Source organism: Aquarana catesbeiana, linkage group LG03, assembly GCF_042186555.1.
Source record: "Aquarana catesbeiana isolate 2022-GZ linkage group LG03, ASM4218655v1, whole genome shotgun sequence".
NCBI classification, from domain to species: domain Eukaryota; kingdom Metazoa; phylum Chordata; class Amphibia; order Anura; family Ranidae; genus Aquarana; species Aquarana catesbeiana.
In genome coordinates this window covers 60,735,483-60,760,971 of record NC_133326.1, presented here as the reverse complement: position 1 = coordinate 60,760,971, position 25,489 = coordinate 60,735,483, and the positions used below count along the sequence as shown (strand labels likewise).

Below are 25,489 nucleotides of genomic sequence, written 5' to 3'. Positions count from 1 at the left end.
CTAGGCCATCTTTATGTAGAGCAACAATTCTTTTTTTTAGATCCTCAGAGAGTTCTTTGCCATGAGGTGCCATGTTGAACTTCCAGTGACCAGTATGAGAGAGTGAGAGCGATAACACCAAATTTAACATACCTGCTCCCCAATTACACCTGAGACCTTGTAACACTAACGAGTCACATGCCTCCGGGGAGGGAAAATGGCTAATTGGGCCCAATTTGGACATTTTCACTTAGTGGTGTACTCACTTTTGTTGCCAGTGGTTTAGACATCAATGGCTGTGTGTTGAGTTATTTTGAGAGCACAGCAAATGTACACTGTTATACAAGCTGTACACTCACTACTTTACATTGTAGCAAAGTGTAATTTCTTCAGTGTTGTCACATGAAAAGATATAATAAAATATTTAGAAAAATGTGAGGGGAGTACTCACTTTTGTGAGATACTGTAGTTACTTATTCAAGTAAACCTTTGAAGTAACCTGTGTCTGTGTTGTGTCCCCATGAAGTTTGCCAGCGTTAAAGATCACGGAAAAGGAAAAGAAAGAGGAGAAAGGAGGTCAGGAACAGGAAAGTCATCCAGCCAGGCGGTAGTGACAAGTTCCTCGTCTAGGCTACACATTTGGACCCTGTATCCCTTTGGGCCGGGTATTTGGTGCTGTGCCCATTGGGACCTAGCTTGCAACCACAAAGTTTGGCTGATCTTTCCAGGCATGATTTGGCTAGGTTTCAGGTGACGTTGGCTGTGGAACAACGGGCAAAGATACAAAGTATACAAAAAAATCTGTGTTTGGAGGGTGGTCAGATGCATTGATGCTTTATAAACATTGCCAATATGTTAGTTATAATATACTATTCTAAAGGAACGACAATAGTGTAGGTGGTTTCAGTATGTCTAAAATATGTTGCCTGAAAGCTTTGTGAAGCCGCGCGTTATTAAAATTCTGTGTCTGAAGAACACAAATTTCTAGTTATGCATACTCATGTTTACACTATGTATACAAATATACGCACTATACACAATACATCTTAAAAAATACCCATGTACAAAATACACATTAAACAAAGCTATGCACACGCTATATATCATACATACTCATGAAACTATTCATCTTTACAGTATACATTATACATAACCGTGCACGCATTATACTTTATACCCACCTATGCACAAACTATAAATTACACATACCCATGCACACAATATACATTATACATACATATGCACACACTACTCAATATACAGCTCCTGAAGACTTCTGATGACGAAACACATAAGGTGGTACTTCCATCACATCCAGAACTGGAAATGCATGGCAGCCATCTTTAATGAGGGCAATTTTCAGATTTTACAATGCTTATACACGTTTTTATCCATGTAAGTGCAATATAGTATACTAAAACTGTACTTTTTACTGTGTGGGATCCCTCTTCTTCCTTTATGCCTATATATGGAGGACATGTTTACAGCTACACATAGGGGAGATAATGCCTTTATCTAAAGAGCTGGAGGAAGACTTATGGGAAATACCTTGGATCTTTGTACATATGCGGTTTTGACTCACTTTCTAACACAAGGAGTCAAAACCATTTGGTGGGGTGTGAAAATGTGGTGAGGTGTGAAATCCATGTGGTCCGTCTTTCTTGGAGGAGAAACACTTTGGTGCAACCATTCCTTTGACGCACTATTGTGTATTATCTGGAACCGCCACTAAGCACGGACACTATTGAGTGGTCTTTCTTTATATATACAGTCCATTTTTAAATTACTAAATTGATAAGTTTGAAGAAGAAAAGGTAGCACTGTTGCCTATAGGTATTTGGGGATCAATATACATACCTATGCACTTACTATTTATTATACATCTTTCCTAAATGTACATAATATAACTGGATACTTACATTTATAGGTAAAGTTGATCCAGAGAATATCCGAGTGCCTCTCGGGGAATCAGGAAGGATTTTTTCCCCCTGCTGGAGCAAATTGGATCATGCTTTGCTGGGTTTTTTTTTCCTTCCTCCAGGATCAACTGTGGATACAGTATAGGATTGTATGTTTTTTTTTTCCTTTTATTGGATGGACTGTCTTTTTTCAACCAGACTAACTGTGTAACTACTCTAGATACCGTATACCACATTATACTTGCACACACCACACATTATACATACCCATGCATGCACTTACTATACTTTATGCATACCCATGGAAACACAATGCTATCTAAATACTTATCCATCCATTAACATGATACATATTCATGCTTGCAATATACATTATAAATATCCATGCACATAATATACAATAAGCACACACAACACATTATACATAGGTACATGACTAGAGAGAACAAAATGGATTTATAGAGTAATCTGTTTGGTTTATCCTGCAAACAATTGGCCTGGCACTGACAGCTGACTCTCTGGTTCAGCAGAACAAGGGTTTGCACAGAACCCAGGCTCATTCATACTGAGCATGTTTTCATTTCTAGCTTCAGAATTAGCCTGGCTTGGGTGGTCTTAAAACTCGGACTGAATTATATAAGAGTGCTCATGTTCACATTATTTGGTCATACCTAAACATTAGGGTTATTCCCAGAGGAGATTATTACAGCTCTGTATATTAAGTCACCACCAATCAAGTGAGACCCCAGTGTTTTGTTTTTTTTTGTAAGGGAAAAGTAACCAACAGAACCCAAATGTGACCCTTTGTACTGTTTAAACTACCATGTCCACCTTTCACCTAGTTTACTTTTGTAATTGGAGGCTTTCATCTAGATGTAGACTTTAGTACCAGTTGCTAAACACTTTAGTTCAAAGCTCAAAACATTGGTTGACAATAGACACATCACCTCTGAGCTATTCTTAATGGCATGTATTCAGCTATAGCCCTGCAAACTTTTACAAGCTAGAAATAGTTTACTCCCTGTAAGGTATAGTAAACACTGAGATAAAATCAATGCATTATGCTGTCTACCAATGGTAGTAAAACTTGAATTTCAAGTTCAAGAAAATATTACCTTCTCAAATCATGTGATGCTTTTCAAATATGATAAAGTATTAAATAGGGAAAAGTGATCACTAGAAATAGAGCGCACTAGATGCATTGTGATAACATTTGCGTGAATCATTGGTTTTCATTTCACCACATTTTTCTCCCGTTTGTAAAAAAGAGGCCAATGTATGAAAAGAAGTCATTAAAAGTATACAAAGATGGAAAAATTAAGAAGGCAATACCAAAAAAAATAGGGATTAAAAAAAGGATTGTTTTGGGAATTCAAAATAGGGATTAAAAAAAGGATTGTATGTCAGGGTGACATACATTATCAGCAAACCTTTAAACAAAAAAAGTCAAAACGTCTTTATAAATGCTGGAACATTTTAGCTCACAATTTAGTGAAAAAAAGCTCAATAGGTTGCAGACAGCAGCTATAGAAATAGGTTAACTGCTTGCCGACCAGCATACGCCGATGAACGTCGGCAGAATGGCTCTGGCAGGCAAAAGGAGTGTACAGGTACGTCCTCTTTAAGAAGCGGTGTCAGGAGCGCGCCGCCGCGGTGACCGTGACCGCGGGTCCCACGGACTCGATGTTCGCCGGGTGCCCGCGATTGTGTCACGAAGAGGAAGAACGGGGAGATGCTTATGTAAACAAAGCATTCCCCGGTCTGCCTAGTGACAGGACAGTGATCTACTGCTCTCTGTGATCAAGAGCAGTGATCACTGTCCTGTGTGTTCAAGCCCAGCCACTTTACAGTTAGAATCACTCCCTAGGACACACTTAACCCCTTCACTGTCCCCTAGTGGTTAACCCCTTCACTGCCAGTGTCATTTACACAGTAATCAATGCATTTTTAATCGCACTGATCGATGTATAAATGACAATGGTCCAAAAATGTGTCAAAAATGTCTGATGTGTCCGCCATAATGTCGCAGTCCCAATAAGAATCGCAGACTAATAAAAAAAAATTAAAAATGCCATAAAACTATCCCCTATTTTGTAGACGCTATAAATTTTGCGCAAACCAATCAATATACGCTTATTGCGATTTTTTTTTTTTTTTTCACCAAAAATATGTAGACGAATACGAATCGGCCTAAACTGAGGAAAAAAATATTTTTGTTTATATAAATAAGTAAAAAATAATGCGTTTTTTTTCTAAATTGCCGCTCTTTTTTTGTTTATAGCGCAAAAAATAAAAACTGCAGAGGCGATCAAATACCACCAAAAGAAAGCTCTATTTGTGGGAAAAATTTGTTTGGGTACAGCGTTACCCGCACAATTGTCAGTTAAAGCGACGCAGTGCTGAATCGCAAAAAACGATCGGGTCTTTGGGCAGCCAAATGGTCCGGGGGCTGAAGTGGTTAAAGTGGCAGAAACATTAGATGTTTTATAGTCTACAAAGATAGCTGGGAACAGTGTAATTGATAACTGTGCAGCCCAGGCAGAGAGAACAGAATGTTCAAAGGTCAGCTCACACAATTTCTGGCAGAATCAATAGATATTTGTTTGCACTTTCTAAGCAGATATTATAAAAACCTTTCAGTGGTATATTTAACAGACCAAAAAGATAATAAAATAAGTTCATTGTTCTGGCTTATATACAGTACAACATACATTACTACCAACAACTACATTATATACTGCGAGACCCCACCCAATTAGAGATAATTTGACTAAATTGTTTAGGCAAAGGGATTCTACAGTCAGACTGTATGTGTAGCTTTTTAAGGTACCCATCACCATGGGATGACAGCACAACACTTTTATGTCTATGGGAGGCCTCCACCTATTTTATTTATTTAGTTTCTACAGGTACTTATATAGCGCCGTCAATTTAGACAGCACTTTACGTATATATATTAAACATTCACATCAGTCCCTGCCCTCAAGGAGCTTACAATCCAAGGTCCCTAAAGCCTGGTACACACTATGAGTTTATTTTCGTTCAACCCGAAAAAAAAACTGACAGCTCCGGTCGGAGCCACTGTACTTACTATGTGACGTTAGTACAGCGATCTCCCCTGCTGAGCTGTTGTGTTCTGACAGGGGGACGACCCCCCCACCAGAGCACTCCGATCATCGCTATCTACCATTGGCTGAGAGTGCTGATCAGGAGTTGGTCAGCTGCTGGCCGACATACACATGAGATGAATGTCGGACGTTTTTCTTTGAGCCGCCCGATGTCTCCCGACATTCGGCCCGTGTGTACCAGGCTTAACTACCATTCATTCATACACATACTAGGACCAATTTAGACAGGAGCCTATTAACCAAGCAGCATGTCTTTGGAGTGTGGGAGGAACCTGGAGTATCTGGAGGAAAGCCATGCAGGCAGAGGGAGAACATGCAAACTCCATTCCACCCAAGTGCTTCCATCCAAGGGGCAGCAATCAACTGGACAATTTCTCCCGTGACAAGATGGCACTGGGCTTCTGCCCCTCTCAATTATTTATTACATTTTTTAGTAAGCGAGAAAGACATTTGTATGGCCACACCATTTCGCAGGAAATGACATAAACCTACAGTTATAATGCATATAACATAAAAGAAAACTCAGCAGTTGGCCTTACAAACATAAATAGGTTGATTTACTAAGGGCAAATAGACTGTTTACTTTGCAAAGTGCAGTTGCTCCAGAGTTTAGCTTCATTTTGCAAAGAGCACCCAATCACATGCATGGAAAATAAATTAAAAAACAGCATTTTTGCTTGCACATGATTGGATGATGGAAGTCAGCAGAGCTTCTGCTCATTTACTAAGCTCTGGAGCAACTGCACTTTGCAAAGTGCGCAGTCTATTTGCCTTTAGTAAATCAACCCCAAAGTCTCTGACTCAGTCATTTGACTGTAAAGCCCTAGTGAGGGAGCAATGTGTTGCAATCAGTAATTAAAATAGCACAATCTGTTAAATATATTGGAGGGTGGTGGTCGGTCACACATTCCTGTCCTTAGAGCCAGCCAGAGGCCCTCTCAACATACCTTCTTTGAGTGAGCACTGACCACTGTACTACATTGCAATGTAACAAACAATTGTTTCAATAAAAAGTAAGTCTTTAAATTGCTTTTCAATTATTTGAAACAAAACATCTGAGTTTACTGCACTTTAAAGGATGAAGTCCTTGAATTAAACACCTCTCTGGGCAAATAAAAAGTATCCCTTGCAGTGAGGCTACACCCACACTAGAAGGGTTAGTAGCTCCATTTGTCTAGAGGAGAGGAGAAACAGTTTTACTACCCAATCCTCTGCTCCCCCAGCAGGCAACGCTCAACCTCGATCCAGTGGTGGACTTTACTTTAGTGTCCTCACATCCAGGCTATGGACCCTGCTCTGTTCTTGATAACATCAGGAATCTAAACCAGTTGTAGCAACCAGATGTTTAGGCAGGGTTGCTAGTAAATTTATTTGCCAAGTGATAGTTGCTTCGGTCAATCGATAGGAGGTCAATTGATTTTACTCTAATTCTGGAATTGCTGCACTTCTCTCTTCTGTCACTAGATCGCCGGGTATCTGGTGGCATTAGATAAGACAAGGGCATTGCAAGGACAGATCAGGAATGAATGGGGTGTCTCAGCCAATGGGCAGGAACATTTTTAAGTCCCTTGTCCTGCTGGGAGAGCCTATTTATTAAGTGATCGGGGTTCTGTGCCACCTGGACGGCTGTCTAGGAGGACGTGTGTTGTGCTGCCCCAGGCTGCTAGACCAGAGCCTGAGGCCTATCCCAGGGAAATCTGTCTGCTAGGCTGTCTGAGGGCCTATCCAGAAGCAAGAGAGCAGCGTAGTGTTGGGATTGTGGCTTGCAGTCCAACCAGAAGTTACTGGTCTGCCGGCCGGAGAGCCTGTTGTGCTCAGAGGTAGAGGGGAAGCTGTCACCACTAAGGGACCATCCACTTTACTACCAGGGACCACTGTGAGTAGCTGAAGCAAGTACCAGAGCAGTATTCTCACCAACCGGGGACGGTGAAGAATTGGGAAACTTCAGCAGATGTCAAGCCGGGGACCCAGCCAGTGGAGGTGACGCTTGCAGAGCAATATTGCGTGTCAAGCCAGGGATCAAGCAGGCTAGTGGGGTGACGCTTGAGAAGTATCTGTGAGTGTCAAGCTAGGGACCCAGCGGGGATGTAGGGGTGATGCTTGAGGAAGATACTGAATGAGAAGATTGGAAGAGCTCAGGGGATCCAGTGGCAGTGGATCAGCAAGTCTAGTGAAAGACTGGGAGCTCAGTTGAGTGAAGATCTACAATAGGAGATTGTAGAAGAAGTGAATAAGTTCATTACAACCTTTGTTAGAAACTGTTACAAGACTGTTGCCATAGGAGACAGTGGTCCTACTCATGCAGATGAGGTGTCTTGCTGGATGCCTTTGCCTGCATGGCTATCTACCTATAGAAGTCTTGGAGTGTGCTAAATTAACATTGCAACTACTAAAGGGTGTCCTGGCCCTAAACTTCTCTCCCACTGTTCTGTTTAAGAGACAACAAATCTCTTTGCATTCAAGAAGTGTCTCTAAGATTCTATCTTACATTACACCCACCATGCCATGTAATCCACTCTACACAGAAGGATGTCGGCTGTCCCTAACTCTGGAGGTCACCATTAGGCCTGGAGAAGCCCAGGACTTGGCTACACAGTGCATGCGCGCCGCCTAGCTGGAAGAGCCGGATGATGTGTGTATATATATATATGTGTGTGTGTGTGTGTGTGTGTGTGTGTGTGTGTGTTTGTGTGATCCACCGCACAGGTGCCTCCCTGTAGCAGTAAAACTGCTATGGGGTGGATCTGAAGTAGTTTAATGTAGCATCATGGACAGTTTAAGGAAGAATAGGGCCCTAGGCTGGGTAGCAGCTTTGCTCCTCCTCAATCTTTTCAATTACCATTGATAAGAATTGTAATAGGCGCAGAGAAAAGGCCCCATTTGTATTGTCAGTAGAATAGCCCACCACATGAGACACTAGCAGTCTACAAGTACATTCTCTCTAGTGAAGGGACAGGCAAGTGCACAATTCGGACAAATTTGCTATCTCCCTGGTTTACTGCAGGAGAATTAGGTCCGGTTCACACCACAATCTCTGCGTTCCGGATGCATTTTTACATGGGGGCTTTTGATTTGTTCAGGTGCATTTTTATTGGGTTTTTTCTATGCGTTCTAGTTTTTCTTTTTCCCTTTCTTTTTCTTCATCTCAGTTGGAAGACAGGTTTGTTTTTGATGCATTTTTCCGCATTCCAGAAGTATTCCATAAGGAAAACATGCAACATGTTCTACTTTTGTTGACTGCACTGGTGTGAACTAGGGCCATTGGAATCCATGGTAAACACTGTACATGTATTTTTGATGCAGAATAAAAAGGAGCTGGACTGTGAACCAGCCCTGAAGGTTGTCGTTTGGCCCCCTGTGCATCCATGGGGCCCTAGGCTCCTGTTAAAGTGTTTGTTAACCCTTTTTATAAGTCTATGCCAGCCCCTCTATTAGAGGCTGGCATAGCACACTATGTAGGTCATTTTTAAAAAACGAGCAATGTAAATACAGATATTGAGCTGTCTTCAGGTCGGTCACGTGACTCACAGCCAGCTCTGATGGATGGTTTCTGCGGGAGGGGCCGACGTGGCTGCTCGGCTCCTCCTGGAGAACCCATTAATCGGAGCTGTAAAGCGGCCGCGAGTCACATGACCGGCCTGAAGACAGTTCAATATCGGTATTTACAATGCTCGGGGCATTCCCCCATCAACACTGGTGGAAGGAAAGACTATCGAGTCATCTATGGGCTTCTTTAGCCTGCATTAGGGCCAGTTCTGCTCATAACATACATTATGCATTTGTAGCAAGCAATGCTCAGATCCTTTGTACTAATTTTGATTAACACAAAAAGTGAGGTCAGCCTACTTTCTTATTTAGAATGTTCACATTTCTGGTGATCTGGGGGAAATTTGTAAATGTAAGGTGTTTCTTGTTCAGTATGGGAAACCTCATTACATATAGCACAGGTTTACAACTTGTGGGTCTAATCTACCTTCAATGGTACTCAAGTAGTCTTTGGACATTTGGTTCATTACCTGTCTATACAGATATATGCTCCCTTTTAAACTTTTGTCCAATTTAATAGCTCCCAGCTGTCCTTTAACAGATCTGTCCTCTTTTTGGAGCCAAATCCATCTGCCCCGTTTTTGGCCTGACATTGAGACCTCTGTTAAAATTAACTATTTATTTACGCTAAGTGTTGTAATAGACAAATTGTTTTACTCTTAGACACAGTCTGGACAGTATGGTCAACTGCTGACTTGGCACCCTCCGCAGGCAGCTCAACTCTTCAATAAGACACAGACGTTGAATCCAACACAGTTATACTTTGGATAATTGCAGTAATTGCAGTACAGAGGATGCTTTTGTACATTTTTCTATTATAGTATTTACTGCATGAAGAATGTGTGGCTAGTTGAGTTTTTAGCATTACTCAAATATGTGAGGGGTGGTCATTGAAGGTTATTTTCCTGTGGCCCGTCTATGATAAAGCCTTATAGACAGAGTAGACTACACCAGTTCCACAAAGAAGAAAATCCACAGAGGTTACGTGCACTCAAAGTATTAGGAACATAGAAAGTGAAAATGAAAGTAGAGTTAGGTGAGGGAGTGGGTAGAGGGTCAGAGTGTTAAGGGATAGTGGGGAAAGGTGTGTGGTGTCTAGTGCCTACCCTCTCCCCTGGTTTCCTGAAAGGTATTTTATTCAGGGATTCCAAAAGCCCCTAAAGGCTTCCATTCTGTTATTCAATATGGCTGAGATTTTTCATTTAGTATAATTATCAGTGAAAGTTTAGCTTTTACCAGTTCAAATATAATTGAAGGTGCTTTCCATGACCTTGCTCTGACAACTATAGTTGCCCTGGTATCTGCCTGATTGTTCAGATTGAGATCTAAGGTTTAGTTGGATGAGGGAGTATATGAAGTTGTATATTCTAAGCTAGAATCCCCGGACCCATGACTAAGTGATTTCCCGTCTGCATCCTCGGAAGCAGTTGGGTGAGTTATTGGGGATGAAGTGAGCTATGCGTGGTGTAAAAATATACCAACTTAGAAGTACCTTGTAGTTTGCCTCAATAATCATAATAATAATGTAGTGTTTAGATGCTTAGGACACAAGTGTGTGCCACTCCCCCAGTTCCATGCCTTCTCTCAAGTCATGCACCCATTTAGTCATAATGACATGTTTTAGAGGTTGGTGATAGGATATTATACATGGTTGTTATACAGCTTATCATCCTGTTCAGGTTCCTGTATGGGAATTAAATGGTGACATCAATGTCAAAACTTTCTTAGACTTGCTCCACAGATTTGAGGAGGTGGGTTAGTTTATTGTATCAGTATAATTCATTGTTTGGCATATAGTATTTATCTTGCAGGATTGAACCCTCAACAAGTTTGCTATCTTCAGGAGACCCTTATTGATTCACCAGACTAAATCACTGGGTTGGAGGCCCAGGATGAAGGCAGTGTTGTGGAGAATAAAAGTCAGAAGGTTGTGGAAGGGAGTTGAGCTTTTGCTGATTGCAAAGTTGATTCCATAGTCCAATTCCATAGTCTGAGGGAGAACAAGAGTGAGGGAAACATACTGAATAGAAGCCACATTAAGCCATCAAATTATTTCAGGGAGCAAATTTGTCATTCAATCATGCTCCATGTGGGACATGAAATCTGAGAATGGAAGGAATTAGTTGGGATTAAAAAATGCAATTTGGAAGTATTTTGTAAGGTTCAGCATTCCCAAACCTTCCTGTTATTTAGGCATCTAAAATGTTAGCTTATTAACTCCAGGAATTTTATTGCCCCAGATCAATTTAATCATCAGCAAAGGAGGGTTTTTGGGATTCTGAATGGAAGTGTTCTGAATAGGTTTAAGATTCTATGGATTAAACAGATTAAAGTCTCCTAAACCAAGAAGGCAGTGAGTGTAGACATTTCTCTAGCACTTCAGAGAGCTTTTTATAAATGGGGGCGGGTAGTTTTTGTCGACATAAGTTCAGGTTAATACCCTGTGTGGGAGTTAGCTCAATGGGAATCACCTTCCCTGGGAAAAAGGGTAGTCCAAACGGTTTTCTTAAAATCTAATTTATAGCCAGTTTTATTTTTAAAAGGTTGCATGAAAATCAAACAAAACAGAAAATAAATGCTCGCCATGCAGGCACTAACTACACAGTTCAGGATCCCACCTCACAGGTGTCTCACACAAAGCAGACATCACATCATGGCTTTCTAAGTCCCAGGCCAAGAGCAATTCTTTGCTCCAGCCTTGCTTTATTTATACCACCTGTTGGTGGACACGAGTGGACCGCAAAATCTGGATCGGAAACAACCCCTCCAAGGTGGCTGAAAAAACCTAGACCGGATTCCACCATAGTTCTCTACAAATGAACACATGTGAGATGAAACATAACGTCCATCAATCACCTCGCCTTTCATAATGTCACGCCAGGTATTAGAGTTTATTTCCACTTGATTTGGAAATTGTTTTGGAAATTATTTTGTATATTGTTTTGGGTTGGGTCATCTAAGATAGGGTTAGGAGCCTGGGGTTTGTAAAGGTTTATTTTGAGGCTAGAAATAGCTGAGAACTGATATACGTTTGTAGGTGATTTGGAAAGATGGTTAGTGGGGATCTTACCAACATGAGTACAGTATGTTACTTGCAAAAAAATGTGCATTTATGTTTCTGTCCTTTTCAGTGTATGTAAGACAAAGACAATTCCATTGCTCAGCTCATCAACCAGTCTGCTGACCAACCAAATTAGCCTGTCTAACCGCCTGTTAAAAGCAGGGGTTTAGTTAGCACACATTTGCAAACGCATGTGAAAGCTGCAAGGCCTCGTCAAGGCACCCTGTATTACTTGCAGTCCTAACACTACAAAATTTATAAGTGTCTCCACAGTGGAAGCACATGCATTGAATGGATAGGTGTGAGACAGGTGAGCCTGGAGGCCGCCCTAGCCCCCTTAAAGGGACAGGAGCACACTGCTCACCCAGCGAGAGCACAATGGCAGCAAAGGTGTCCAGTGTGTCCCCAACCCCCATATATACAAACAGTAACAAAAAAATGGCCTCCGCCCACACCCATAACTGGCCTTCACAGTACGGAGCATATGGAGGGCATATACATGTAAGACAAAGACAATTCCATTGCTCAACTCACCAACCAGTCTGCTGACCAACCAAATTAGCCTGTCTAACCGTCTGTTAAAAGCAGGGGTTTAGTTAGCACACATTTGCAAACGCATGTGAAAGCTGCAAGGCCTTGTCAAGGCACCCTGTATTACTTGCAGTCCTAACACTACAAAATTTATAAGTGTCTCCACAGTGGAAGCACATGCATTGAATGGATAGGTGTGAGACAGGTTGTATATATGGGGGTCGGGGACACACTGGACACCTTTGCTGCCATTGTGCTCTCGCTGGGTGTCCAGTGTGCTCCTGTTCCTGTAAGGGGGCTAGGGCGGCCTCCAGGCTCACCTGTCTCACACCTATCCATTCAATGCATGTGCTTCCACTGTGGAGACACTTATACATTTTGTAGTGTTAGGAATGCAAGTAATACAGGGTGCCTTGATGAGGCCTTGAAGCTTTCACATGCGTTTGCAAATGTGTGCTAAGTAAACCCCTGCTTTTAACAGACGGTTAGTCAGGCTAATTTGGTTGGTCAGCAGACTGGTTGGTGAGTTGAGCAATGGAATTGTCTTTGTCTTACATGTATATGCCCTCCATATGCTCCTTACTGTGAAGGCCAGTTATGGGTGTGGGCGGTGGCCATTTTTTTGTTACCTTTTCAGTGTATACCTTTTTATGTCAGGATTTTCCCATATCACGATGGGCAGGGGTTCCAAAACCAGGATGAATAAAATTGGGGCAGGTGGGTAACCCCTGATGGGTTTACTTCCTCTTTGTTTCCCTGCAAAGGTAAAGCATTATGGGCTACTATGCATCACATAGTAGCCCATTATGTGTCACTTACTTGACACAGGAGCCTGCGATGTCACCGCTGTCCCCTCTTCCACGAAGCGTCCATCTTCTTTTCCGGGTATCGCTGCTCCGGCGCTGTGATTGGCCGGAGCCGCGATGACATCACTCCCGCGCATGCACACTGGTGCCACCACTAACGGCAGTGCGCATGCGCCGTAGACATCGGAGCCTGTCTTTTGGAAATATCTCCTAAACCATGTAGGTTTAGGACATATTTCTTGCACCTACAGGTAAGCCTTAATCTAGGCTTACCTGTAGGTAAAAGTGGTCTGTAAGGGCTCTTTCACATGGGGCGGATCAGTGATGATCCGCCCCGTGAATATGCGCTTGCTCAGCGGGGATCGCCCCGCCGATCCCCGCTGAGCAGGAAAATGACAGGTCCAGCAGCGACACAGTGTGCAGCGATGGACCTGTCAGAGCACCGCTCTCCCCTATGGGGGATCGGGTGATGACGGACCGTAGAGTCCGTCGTCACCCGATCCGATCCGAAAATGGATGGAAAAGTAGGTTTTTCCTCCGTTACACTTTTTCGGATCGGAGCGGGTCGGATGTCAGCGGACATGTCACCGCTGACATCCGACGCTCCATAGATGTCTATGGAGGGTCCGTTCAGGTCCGCCTAAAAAACTGACAGGCGGACCTGAACGGATCGGCCGTGTGAAAGAGGCCTATGGGTTTACAACCACTTTAAATTTCCACAAAGCTTTTCATAGTCCTTTTGGGACTACCCTTTGTTGGCCTTACAAGCGTTGACTTGAATTTGAATTTGGGGCTTTGGCCCCAAATTCTTCATCAATAGAAAAGTTTATCAATCTTCCTCCATGGCTCTATTGGTAAATGGATAATATTCCTAAAGATTCAACATCCCTAGAAACAGACATCAGGGTTTACTTCCTCTTTAACGAGAGCAGCTAAGATAAGGTTTGGGTCTTTTCTTGTTTAGGCGTAGTAATGGGGTATGTGATCCACAGGAGAAGTACAGCTAAACAAGCCTTGGCTGTACTTCTCCTTTATTTCATTATCTCCATTGCTAACATCATTACCTTATACTCTACATCAGCAGCACATATAAGGACAGGAAAAGGAAAACTATAAACATTTGTACAAAATACAAATGAAGTTCATGGAAAGGTGACCTTTGATAAAAATTTAACAGATAAGCTAGGTTACAAAGATCATTCAAAATCAGGTAAGCACAGACAGTGATTACACCATAAAAATAGGTCACAAAAGCATGGTAAAGGTAATGTACTCTAATTTTATACATATATGTATTTATTTATTTATTTATTACGATCAGAGCTAAAAACAAATACATAAATATAATTACATATTAATCAGTTATATTTGAACTAGTGCATATTAACGGCTTGCCTACAGGGGCAATTTTTTAATTTTTCACACACATATTAAAATTTGAATTTTCTTTTCTAGAAAATTATTTAGAACCCCCAAACATTATATATTTTCTGAAAGAAGAGGCCCTGGAGAATAAAATGGCAGTTGTTGCAACTTTTTATGTAATGCGATATTTGCACAGCCATTTATCGAGCGAACATTTTCCGGAAAAAATACATAAATTAACTTTCGTTTCCAAAATCTCAGTGTGCTGAGTTGCATTGACGTGCATTGCATTGTGTGATTCTGTGCAACTCAAGTTTCATCTGAAATCGCACTAGTGTGAATGGAGCCTAAGCCTGTGAAAAAAATAGTGGTAAAAATAACGCTAAATATAAGTGCTAACCTTTGCAAAATTTGTTAAATAAAATTTTTTGGGGTGAATTTACTACTTCTGAGACAAATACTGCACAAGTTATTTTAAGACAAAAATGTATTTTTAAGTCTTATAAGCTTCTAAAGACAATAATATATTAATTTTCCTATTTGTATATACCTGACATAATACAAAGATTATTACTGAATGCTGTGCTTTTTTTACATCAGTCCCTGCACATCCAATGTCTACATAGCCTAGGCCAAGCTGGTCAGAAGCCTGTTAACTAGATTTTGTACAGTAATAAAAAAAAACAGGCCACCATCCGGTAACCCATTCCAGTTCTCGGTGCAATCTGCAAATCCCAACCTATTCAGATATTGTCCTGATTGATTTTGAAACGAGAACCTGTTTTTTAGGGCTTCAGTACAATTCAGATTACCACTGTGGTATCCTTTAAAAATAAACATTGTCGGCAATGGATCAAGAAATCACTTTGCTACTTTTTACATCCTGTTGCCATTTACCATTGTGAATATATTGCTGTGATTTTAATTTTTTTTTTTTTTTTTTTTTTAGAGCTGAAAGATGCCATAGATGAAGTGATGCCAGAACTCCAGAAAGACAATGCAAAAGTATTTTATATCTCAGAGACTCCTGTCTGTGAGGGGACTGAAACATTCTTGGACAAAGTTAAAGCTGCATCGTGTGAATCCGTTCCCAAATCCTTGAGGTCTTTTATTACTGGAAAATCACTTGCCATGTACATTTATACATCAGGAACAACAGGTAAAGGGTGATAACTGCTGTCACCAAAAGACTTTGCATGATTGAAGTCTCTTTATTTCTGAGCATCTCCTCTAATCTTAAATCTCAACTCTAGGCAAAACTTTTTGCACATAAAAGAGAAGCATTAGATTAGAACTTCTGTCAACTTTTATTGCAGTGGGATTGGAAGTGTTCTTGGGGCAGAGACAATAAAAAAACACTATTGGATATGTGAGGAAGGGTTGGAAGCTCTGTCAATTTTTTTTATTTCTCTTGCAGCCTTCTTGTCCTGGTGACTCCTCATTCTCCTCATTTCTCCTTCTTGTCCTGGTGACTCCTACTTTTCCTCATTTCTCCTTCTTGTCCTGGTGACTCTTTGTTCTCCTCATTTCTCCTTCTTGTCCTAGTGACTCCTCGTTCTCCTCATTTCTCCTTCTTGTCCTGGTGACTCTTTGTTCTCCTCATTTCTCCTTCTTGGCCTGCTGACTCCTCGTTCTCCTTATTTCTCCTTCTTGCCCTGGTGACTCCTTGTTCTCCTCAATTCTCCTTCTTGTCCTGGTAATTCCTCGTTCTCCTCATTCCTCCTTCTTGTCCTTGTGACTCCTCATTCTGGTGTCATGGGAATAAAGGTTAAGGGGGATTCTCAAAATAAGACCTTGTTTACAAACCCGGCAAAAGGTGGTATGGCCATGTTTTCACCATCCCTGGCCACCCACCGAAAGGCTAACTTAGCAGGTGGAGCAGACCATACACATGCTGCAGCAGTTTCAACTCCTGAATGCCCAGAAACCACTGCTTTACTGCCTCTGGAAAGCAATCCACCATCTCTTTTCAGAGGGGTCGTAGGGACCGCCACAATTGTGAACCTAGCTAAAAGGTTACATATTACGTTAAGCTATCGCTTTCATGCTTTTCAATGCATTTTTACAAATATTGTATATGGTTCTGCTGCAGAACACTGTATTAATTAGGTACATCTCCCAGAGCAGTTGTGAGAAAAGTTGTACGCAGGCCAATGGTGCAATAGACAATATAATATTTCATCCTTGGATCTGGCACCCTTCCCTACCACAGCTCATATGTCTGAACCTACTTAACCAAACAAAACTGAACAGCTGAACTGTTTTGGTAAACATGGGTAAGATAAAAAGCTATGCAGGTTTGTATGGAAATTGAACACCAGTTGAGATGGTTTTGATTTGCTGCAGCCCCTTTGTAAGTAACTGTGGGGTCGTACCATTCAGACATACCCCTGTGTTGGTGTGATGATTTTGCCACTTATATATTAGAACAATCATTATGCAACATGTTTGCTTCAGTCTGGTTGTGCCTTTAAGGCTACTTTCACACTGGGGCGGGCAGGGCCGGCGGTAAAGTGGCGCTATATTTAGCGCCGCTTTACCGTTATTTTAGCGGCGCTAAGCGTCCGCTAGCAGGGCGGTTTTAACCCCGGCTAGCGGGCAAAAAAGAGTTAAAACTGCCCGCAAAGTGCCGCTGTAGCTTTAGGAGCGGTGATTACACCGCTCCTATAGCGCTGTAAAGATGCAGCTTGCAGGACTTTTTTGACCGTCCTGCAAGTGCACTGCTCCAGTGTGAAAGCCCTGTGACTTAAGTCACAGCAACTTTGAAAATGGTTCCTGCATGACTTTTCTTCGATTTCGCTGCAACTCGAATTGACTTCTGTTAAGTGAAATCGTAAGCCACAATGAAATCGAAATCGGAGATCAAAATCGCAACTGATCTGTGGGTTTAAAAGCGTGCTGAAGTAGCCAGAAACATTATTTCTGGCTCTAGCAGGGTCCCTCAATCCATATGATCAGATTCCTACAGCGTCCTTTCTAAAGCAGTTTGAGCCACACTTATAGGCTTGCCTCCTCACATATAACGCGGGGTAATAGCCCTGCACTGTGTGTGTGATGATGCCGAGGTTTCAGCCACAGCCCAGAGCTTTAAGGACAGCTTTGGAGTCTGCCAGAGCTAGGGATAAAGTAATACACCCTATCCCCGCACCCCCTAGGCTAAATGAGCACTGTAATGTACAATTTAAGACAAAAAAAAATTAAGTTAGGATAGAATGGAGCCAGATTAGGACACCTGTCAGGTTCTTACTGCTGTCTGTGCCCCCCACTAGGGAAATTCATCATCTCTATTTTCATTTTAACCATTATCACTGAGAGTGAAAGTGAAGGAAAATCTTAAATTTGGGGTTATCACCAGGACAGGAATAGAGGGGAAGTCTTCCAATGGGGACTCTAGTTCTAAAGACCCTGGCAAAAACCAGGCATTCCCCTCACTTCCTGTTTTGGCTATGGGATAGGAAGAGAAGGAAAATCTCCCCAATGGGACATAGAGGGCAAAAAACTGACAGGGGTATAACTGTCCCTTACTTAATCCAAAAAAAAAGAAGTTTTGCCTTTAGTTTTACAGCAAGGGTACATTGTGTCTCATTGCCTCACTTTAAGCTGAACTTTGCCCATAGCAATTTGATAAAAAAGTAATGTTCTTCAAGGAACATACATTGCACATTATTATGCTACCAAAATTAGTGTGTGCTGTAAATTGCCTCCAGCATTGTTCCTTTTCCCTCTTGCTGGAGGCTGCCATTTTGCTGAAGCCCAGAGCCCCCTGAACAGCAGTAAATCATAAAGTGGAACTAAACCCATCAATTTAACGGTTTCAAAAAACAGTTATATTCCCGGAATGCTGGGATTGCTAACTATCACCTTTGTTTGTGTCCTTGAGCAAACTGTCAAACCATAAAATGGCTGGTGTCATAACTGATGCATGTGCAGCACCATGGCAGTTGCAGATCAAACAGAAGCAGCTTCCCTGGCTGTGAAGGATAGGAGGGTTTAATTTTGCTTTAAGGCTGTCAGCAGATTGGCCTCTACAAATTCAACAGTGCCTAAAAATGGGGAGCAACTGAACATGTGCAGAGCAGGGTGACACAGTATATTACTGGATTTTAAAAAGAATAGACACTTATTTTATTTTTTTTTTATTACCAAAGATTTTTATTTTGTTGAAAAGAGAAAACATATATTCAACTTACAAATTATCTTCACATACAGAGGGGACGGAAAGTATTCAGACCCCCTTAAATTTTTCACTCTTTGTTATGTTGCAGCCATTTGCTAAAATCATTTAAGTTCATTTTTTTCCTCATTAATGTACACACAGCACCCCATATTGACAGAAAAACACAGAATTGTTGACATTTTTTCAGATTTATTAAAAAAGAAAAACTGAAATATCACATGGTCCTAAGTATTCAGACCCTTTGCTCAGTGTTATTAGAAGCACCCTTTTGATCTAATACAGCCATGAGTCTTTTTGGGAAAGATGCAACAAGTTTTTCACACCTGGATTTGGGGATCCTCTGCCATTCCTCCTTGCAGATCCCCTCCAGTTCTGTCAGGTTGGATGGTAAACGTTGGTGGACAGCCATTTTTAGGTCTCTCCAGAGATGCTCAATTGGGTTTAAGTCAGGGCTGTGGCTGGGCCATTCAAGAACAGTCACGGAGTTGTTGTGAAGCCACTCCTTCATTATTTTAGCTGTGTGCTTAGGGTCACTGTATTGTTGGAAGGTAAACCTTCAGCCCAGTCTGAGGTCCTGAGCACTTTTCATCCAGGATATCCCTGTACTTGGCCGCATTCATCTTTCCCTCGATTGCAACCAGTCGTCCTGTCAATGCAGCTGAAAAACACCCCCACAGCATGATGCTGCCACCACCATGCTTCACTGTTGGGACTGTATTGGACAGGTGATGAGCAGTGCCTGTTTTTTTCCACACATACCGCTTAGAATTAAGGCCAAAAAGTTTTATCTTGGTCTCATCAGACCAGAGAATCTTATTTCTCACCATCTTGGAGTCCTTCTGGTGTTTTTTTGTAAACTTCATGCGGGCTTTCATGTGTCTTGCACTGAGGAGAGGCTTCCGTCGGGCCACTCTGCCATAAATCCCCGACTGGTGGAGGGCTGCAGTGATGGTTGACTTTTTACAACTTTCTCCCATCTCCCGACTGCATCTCTGGAGCTCAGCCACAGTGATCTTTGGGTTCTTCTTTAGTTCCCTTGACCTCATGATTCTCATTTGCTCTGACATGCACTGTGAGCTGTAAGGTCGTGTATAGACAGGTGTGTGGCTTTCCTAATCAAATCCAATCAGTATAATCAAACACAGCTGGACTCAAATGAAGGTGTAGAACCATCTCAAGGATGATCAGAAGAAATGGACAGCACCTGAGTTAAATATATGAGTGTCACAGCAAAGGGTCTAAATACTTAGGGCCATGTGATATTTCAGTTTTTCTTTTTTAATAAATCTGCAAAAATGTCAACAATTCTGTGTTTTTCTGTCAATATGGGGTGCTGTGTGTACATTAATGAGGAAAAAAATGAACTGAAATGATTTTAGAAAATGGCTGCAATATAACAAAGAATGAAAAATTTAAGGGGGTCTGAATACTTTCCGTACCCATTGTACATACGTGTAATCAATTAAAGGATCAACAGGTGATATACTCAATCCAAAGGAAAATGATTACAGGTGGCATAAAAAAAATGTAACCAGAACTTGTCATTGCCCTTTCCGGTATCCAAAACTATCATTGTTGTATAGAGGAAAAATCCTAAGGAGGAAGGAAAAAAGAAAAAAAAAATAGACACTTATTTTTAATGTTTTACATAACTATACCTGCAAAAAGCGCCAGCCTGAAGAGATCTAACAGGACATAATTACATAGTTACATAGTTAGTAAGGTTGAATAAAGACACCAGTCCATCCAGTTCAACCTGAGTGAGTGTGGGTGTCTACAATTATCCCTAACCCTGTACATCCCACACTCACATCATTCCCTTCCCTCAATCCAAGGTCCCCATTCATATACTAGGGCCAATTTTGGACAGAAGCCAATTAATCTACCAGCATGTTTTTGGAGTAATTTTCTGACCCACTTTAAAGACTAACGCCACTTTTGTTGAGAAGAAAACATTCCCCTCTGAGTGATCTATGCACATTACAAGGATTTTTAACAAACTTTGTTGCAGATTCCTACCTTTTGTTATTCTAAAGAAATCCATGTGTGTTTGTCTGTGTCCATGTGGGAAAGTGAGTCTAATTTCATAATTATCAATCAGCCGCAGCACCTGCAGGGCACTAATAAGGAAAGCTGCTAGGCCTGCATCCCTTTAGACGTGATTTCCTATTGGGAGTATCTCACCAAAAATGATATTTTTTGCAGGGGATGCCCGATATCTGACTTGTATCTTAGTGCAGACTTCTGGGAAAATCAGTGAGTCAATCATACAAGCAGGAAATGGTGTTTCTGGGGGGCGTTCTGTGCACATGTTACATGTTCCACCCATTTTTAGGTTGGAACACATAAAATGTTCCAGCATCTGCCCCCCCCCCCCCAACCCCCTCTCTGTGACAGTGGATGGGGGGTCCTTTTTCTGCACCTGCTGTCACAATTAGAAAACAAGGTGGCCCTGCTGGGCTCCACCCTAACAGGTGCATCATTTATTCACAGTTTCCTGTGAATGAATGCCTACAAGTATTGTCATCTGTTGCAGCTGACGGCTTGTACTTTACTTCTCCACGAGCTGCAGGGGTGCATGTTGAGCATCTTTATTGATCACCCTGCTCTCAGGTAACTGCCTGCCTCTACACAGTATGAGCAGACAGCTATACTGAGAGTGTGCAGGAGCCAGATATCAGCAGATCACGGGTGAAATGCTCTGCAGGCTCCGTATAAAAAAACACAAAAGATGCACATTTTTTACCTGCAAAAAAATTTGCATTTGTTTTTTGTTTTTTTCGGAAGGTGAACTTATCCTTTAAGCTGGGTGTGTTGATAAAATCTGATTTAAAATCAGAATTTTGTCAAGCAGACCATAAGGTTCAAAAAGTTGGTGAAAGCAGTTGTATCCCCCCGCTTGGTCATTTTTACCTACAGGTAAGCTTATAATAAGGCTTACCTGTAGGTAAAATGAATATGCAGGTTTAGGACATATTCGCCCTGCATGCAGCCGCTGATGTTAGCGGCGCATGCGCTCTGAAAGTCCAGCGGATCGTGCCGGAAATTCAGAGCTCCTTGCCGGAATGAAAGACTCCCGTGCGCATACGTGGGAGTGACGTAATCGTGGCTCCGGTCATTCACAGTGCCGGAGCCAGCAAACCCGGAAGAAACGCCAACGCCAAGGGAACATGTCAGCTCCCTCAGCGGTGACTGGAGACACTGTGGGGGCCTCGTTCTAAGGTAAGTATTTCATAATGTGCTAGTATGCGATGCATACTAGCACATTATGCTATTGTCTTGCACAGGGTTTTTTGTTTGTTTTACTACCGCTTAAAGTAGTTTTCACTAACTCTAGTTGTCACTTGAATCAATAACTATTAAACAATCAGAAACAATCCCTGACCCAATTAAACTATAATCAAAGTGTTTTTTAACCTAAAAAAATAGAGATCATGCTCCCTTTAACCTCCCTGGTGGTATGATTATTTCGGATTTTAGGTGCTGAAAGCGTTACAATTATTTTGCATGGAAATTTGGCGTTTTATATTGTAGGTCTGTAATTCTTAACAATAACACACTTAAATCTGTCCAAACAAGAGTCTAGTAGATATCCCGGGTATGATAAAGTTTGAAGCACAAAAACATAAATTATAATATAATAAATAAAAATAAATAATTTAAAAAAAAAAAATTAATAATAAAATACATTTCCCCACGATTCACTATTGCTCAATTCTGCAAGTGTTCTAATTTACTATCACTGTTTTCTAGCTAGTCTAAAGCCACTTTTGATGTAAAGGGACACTTTTTGGTTGCTATGGACAATCTCCAGTTTCCAGGCAGAAAGAACAGCATATATAACATAAAACTGCATGCAGGGCATAGGACAAAGCACTGGGGACAAAAGGGATGTGAAATAATTTCATACAGTACTGTAATCTGTAAGATTACAGTACTGTATGTGTTATGATTTTACACTTTTTTGAATTTGCCGCCAGGCTCCGCCCCCGTGCGTTGCACCGCTCGCAGGGAACAGAGCCTGGCACGGAGAGGCTTCGGAGGAGGACGGAGCCCGCAGACACAGCGGGGGACATCGCAGGATCCCGGGGACAAGGTAAGTAAAGCCACACCAGGATCCTGCGATGTAATCCCGAGTGTGGCTCGGGGTTACCGCTAATGGTCCTGAACTTTAACCCCGAGCCACACTCGGGAAAACCGCCAGGGAGGCTACGCATGTTATACAGCACAGTGCTTGTGCTGTGTAATCTGCCCCTCTCTAAACAGTAAAAACTTGCCTGATCCTGCCACTTCCTGTGCCCCCCTCTCTGTGCTGACCACAGTAATCATGGTCGCTGAGCCCTGACTACTGTGGTCAGTTTACATCCCTTTGTCATCCACAGCTCTCCTCTCTCCCAGTCACCCCCCTCCCCCCATTTGTCAGCACTGTGTCTCTGCCCCCCCGCCGCTATTGGTACAAGTAAAAAATTAGGGATTGTCACTATCCAGCCCCTTTATTATAGCCAGGCATAGCACACTGTATATGTGTTATATTAAAACGAGGCATGTAAATACCGTTTTAGAGCTATCTTCAGGGCGGTCACGTGACTCACGCCTGCTTTACATCTCTGATACAGGGCTACAGCGGGCGGGGCTAAGCGGCCATGTGACCTCCCCGGCTGACGTCAGAGGGAGATCTCGGCCCCTCCTGCTGTAGCCCTGTATCGGAGATGTAAAGCGGCCGAAGGTAACATGAACGACCTGAAGATAGCTCTAAAAGGTATTTACATGCCTCGTTTTAATATAACACATATACAGTGTGCTATGCCTGGCTATAATAGAGGGGCTGGCAGTGGTTTAAAATTTTGGGTTAAACACTTTAATTAAGATGTGCTGTATAACATCTTGAGCTTTGAATGAATTAGCCTTAGCAAATATATGCACATATTTATGTCACAGCTTCTAAGGCTTCATTCCCACTAGGCGGATCCGCTGCCACGGAGTCCGCCTCTGTCCGTCAGCTCAGCGGGAGATCTCTCCATTGATCTCCGCTGAGCCGGCGGATGACAGGTCCCTCTCTGCTCACTGAGCGGGGAGGGGCTTGTCGGGCGCCGCTGGCTGCTATGGAGAAATCGGACGAAAATGGACAGCATGTCCATTTTCATCAGATCTCACCCGATCCGATCCGCCAAGGACGGATGTGAACGTAGGGCCATCCGTCTGATTTTAGCGGATCAGACCGGGTCGGATGTCAGCGGACATGTCACCGCTGACATCCGTCGCTCCATAGACTAACATGGAGCGCCCGTTCAGGTCCGCCGACAAAACTGACAGGCGGACCTGAACGGTCCGACAGTGTGAAAGGGGCCTAACTCTTTCCAGAAAGTTACTAAAATGTTTACATAAATGTTACATTTGAGTTTCAGCATTTAACATGTATTTATACCAAAAACCTCTTATTTCTATTTTTGGATAACCTAGGGAAGCACTAAAATCTGTCAGGTTTTTATTGTTTTGTATGCCCCTAGGGAGGGTGATTCACCCATCATTTATCCTGGTGACCATTGTTACTGGAAATAAAATTGATGGAAAATGCAACATTTTTGCAGTTGGATAATAAGGACACAGTCTATAACTACAGCTACATTCACATGGCAGTTTGCATGCAGCCAGGGGCAGTTGTAAATGCTGCCCGCAGAAGCTGTCAGCAATAGCTATCAGATTTTTACTGGCAAGAGTTGCTGCTGTTTGCATGTAACGGCTCTTCCATGCAGTTACAAGCAAATACTGACCCTGGATGCAGGCAGTGTGCATCCAGGGTCAGCGTTTCTGCAATATGTTGCCCGCAAATAAACTGGCTGCAGCTATTCGACTAGACTGTGGCCATAGCACAGTGGATGAGATTTACTAAAACTGGAGAGTGCAAAATCTGGCACAGATCTGCATAGAATCAGCTTCCACGTTTTATTGTCAAAGCTTAATTGAACAAGGTCAAGTTAGAAGCTGACTGGCTACCATGCACCAGATTCTAAGTGCTCCAGTTTTAGTAAATCAACCCCACAATTTATTCACCTCTGAACTCAATAAACTATTCACGGCTAAACTGCCATGTGAGTGTAGCCTAAAGGCTCATACACACGATAGGACTTTTTGACAACAAACATGCAAATTAGCTGTTTTAAGGCAACATCCGACCGAGTGTACGCTCCGTCGGACAAACTTTTTCGGTTTTCATCGGACAAATTTTGGCTGTGCGAACAGACAAACTTTCCGGCAACAAAAGTCCTATGGTGTCCATAGTCCAAGACTTTAGTCCAAAGTACAAACACGCATGCTCGGAACCAATGCAAAGGATCAGACAACAATACAGAAGTTGACCAAAGGGTGGTGGTAAAGAGCTGAAAAAACACGTGATTTGGTGAAAGTTGGCTGAAAATGTCCTGCCGTTTGTATGCTTAATTAGTTTACGGCCAACGCCCTTTACAAAAATCCACGGGGACGTTTGTACAAAGTCCGATCGTGTGTATGAGGCTTCAGAGAGAGATCTGTTCTTGTTCTTCTTGTTGCATATCCAGGACAGGACATGTAGAGTGTAGTAATTTTGTTCAATCTTTTTTGTGAGACAGATAAAACAACAACATTGTTGAGGTTGGTACAAATACAATACAGAGTGGGATTTGCATCCACTTCAAGTACAGCATATATCATGACATAATGGGACATGAATACATAGTAATAACACAGGAAATTGACTGATAACAACCAATGAGAGTAAAGACCGGGCTTCGGGCCCTGCAAACTTAGAGCAATATACAATATCTCACAAAAGTGAGTGCACTCCTCACATTTTTGTAAATATTTTATTATATCTTTTCATGTGACAACACTGAAGAAATTACACTTTTCTACAATGTAAAGTAGTGAGTGTACAGCTTGTATAACAATGTAAGTTTGCTGTTCCCTCAAAATAACTCAATACACAGCCATTAATGTCTAAA

At 42.1% G+C, this 25,489-nt stretch overlaps 1 protein-coding gene across 1 annotated transcript in view; it reads left to right on the top strand.

Moving 5' to 3' along the window:
- Positions 1 to 25,489, top strand: part of SLC27A2 (solute carrier family 27 member 2) — a 79,714-nt gene that overhangs the window by 17,382 nt on the left and 36,843 nt on the right. Inside the window, exon 2 of the mRNA XM_073618596.1 lies at positions 15,285 to 15,494. Coding sequence (XP_073474697.1) covers positions 15,285 to 15,494 — 210 coding nt within the window. The remainder of the gene's footprint in view (positions 1 to 15,284; positions 15,495 to 25,489) is intronic.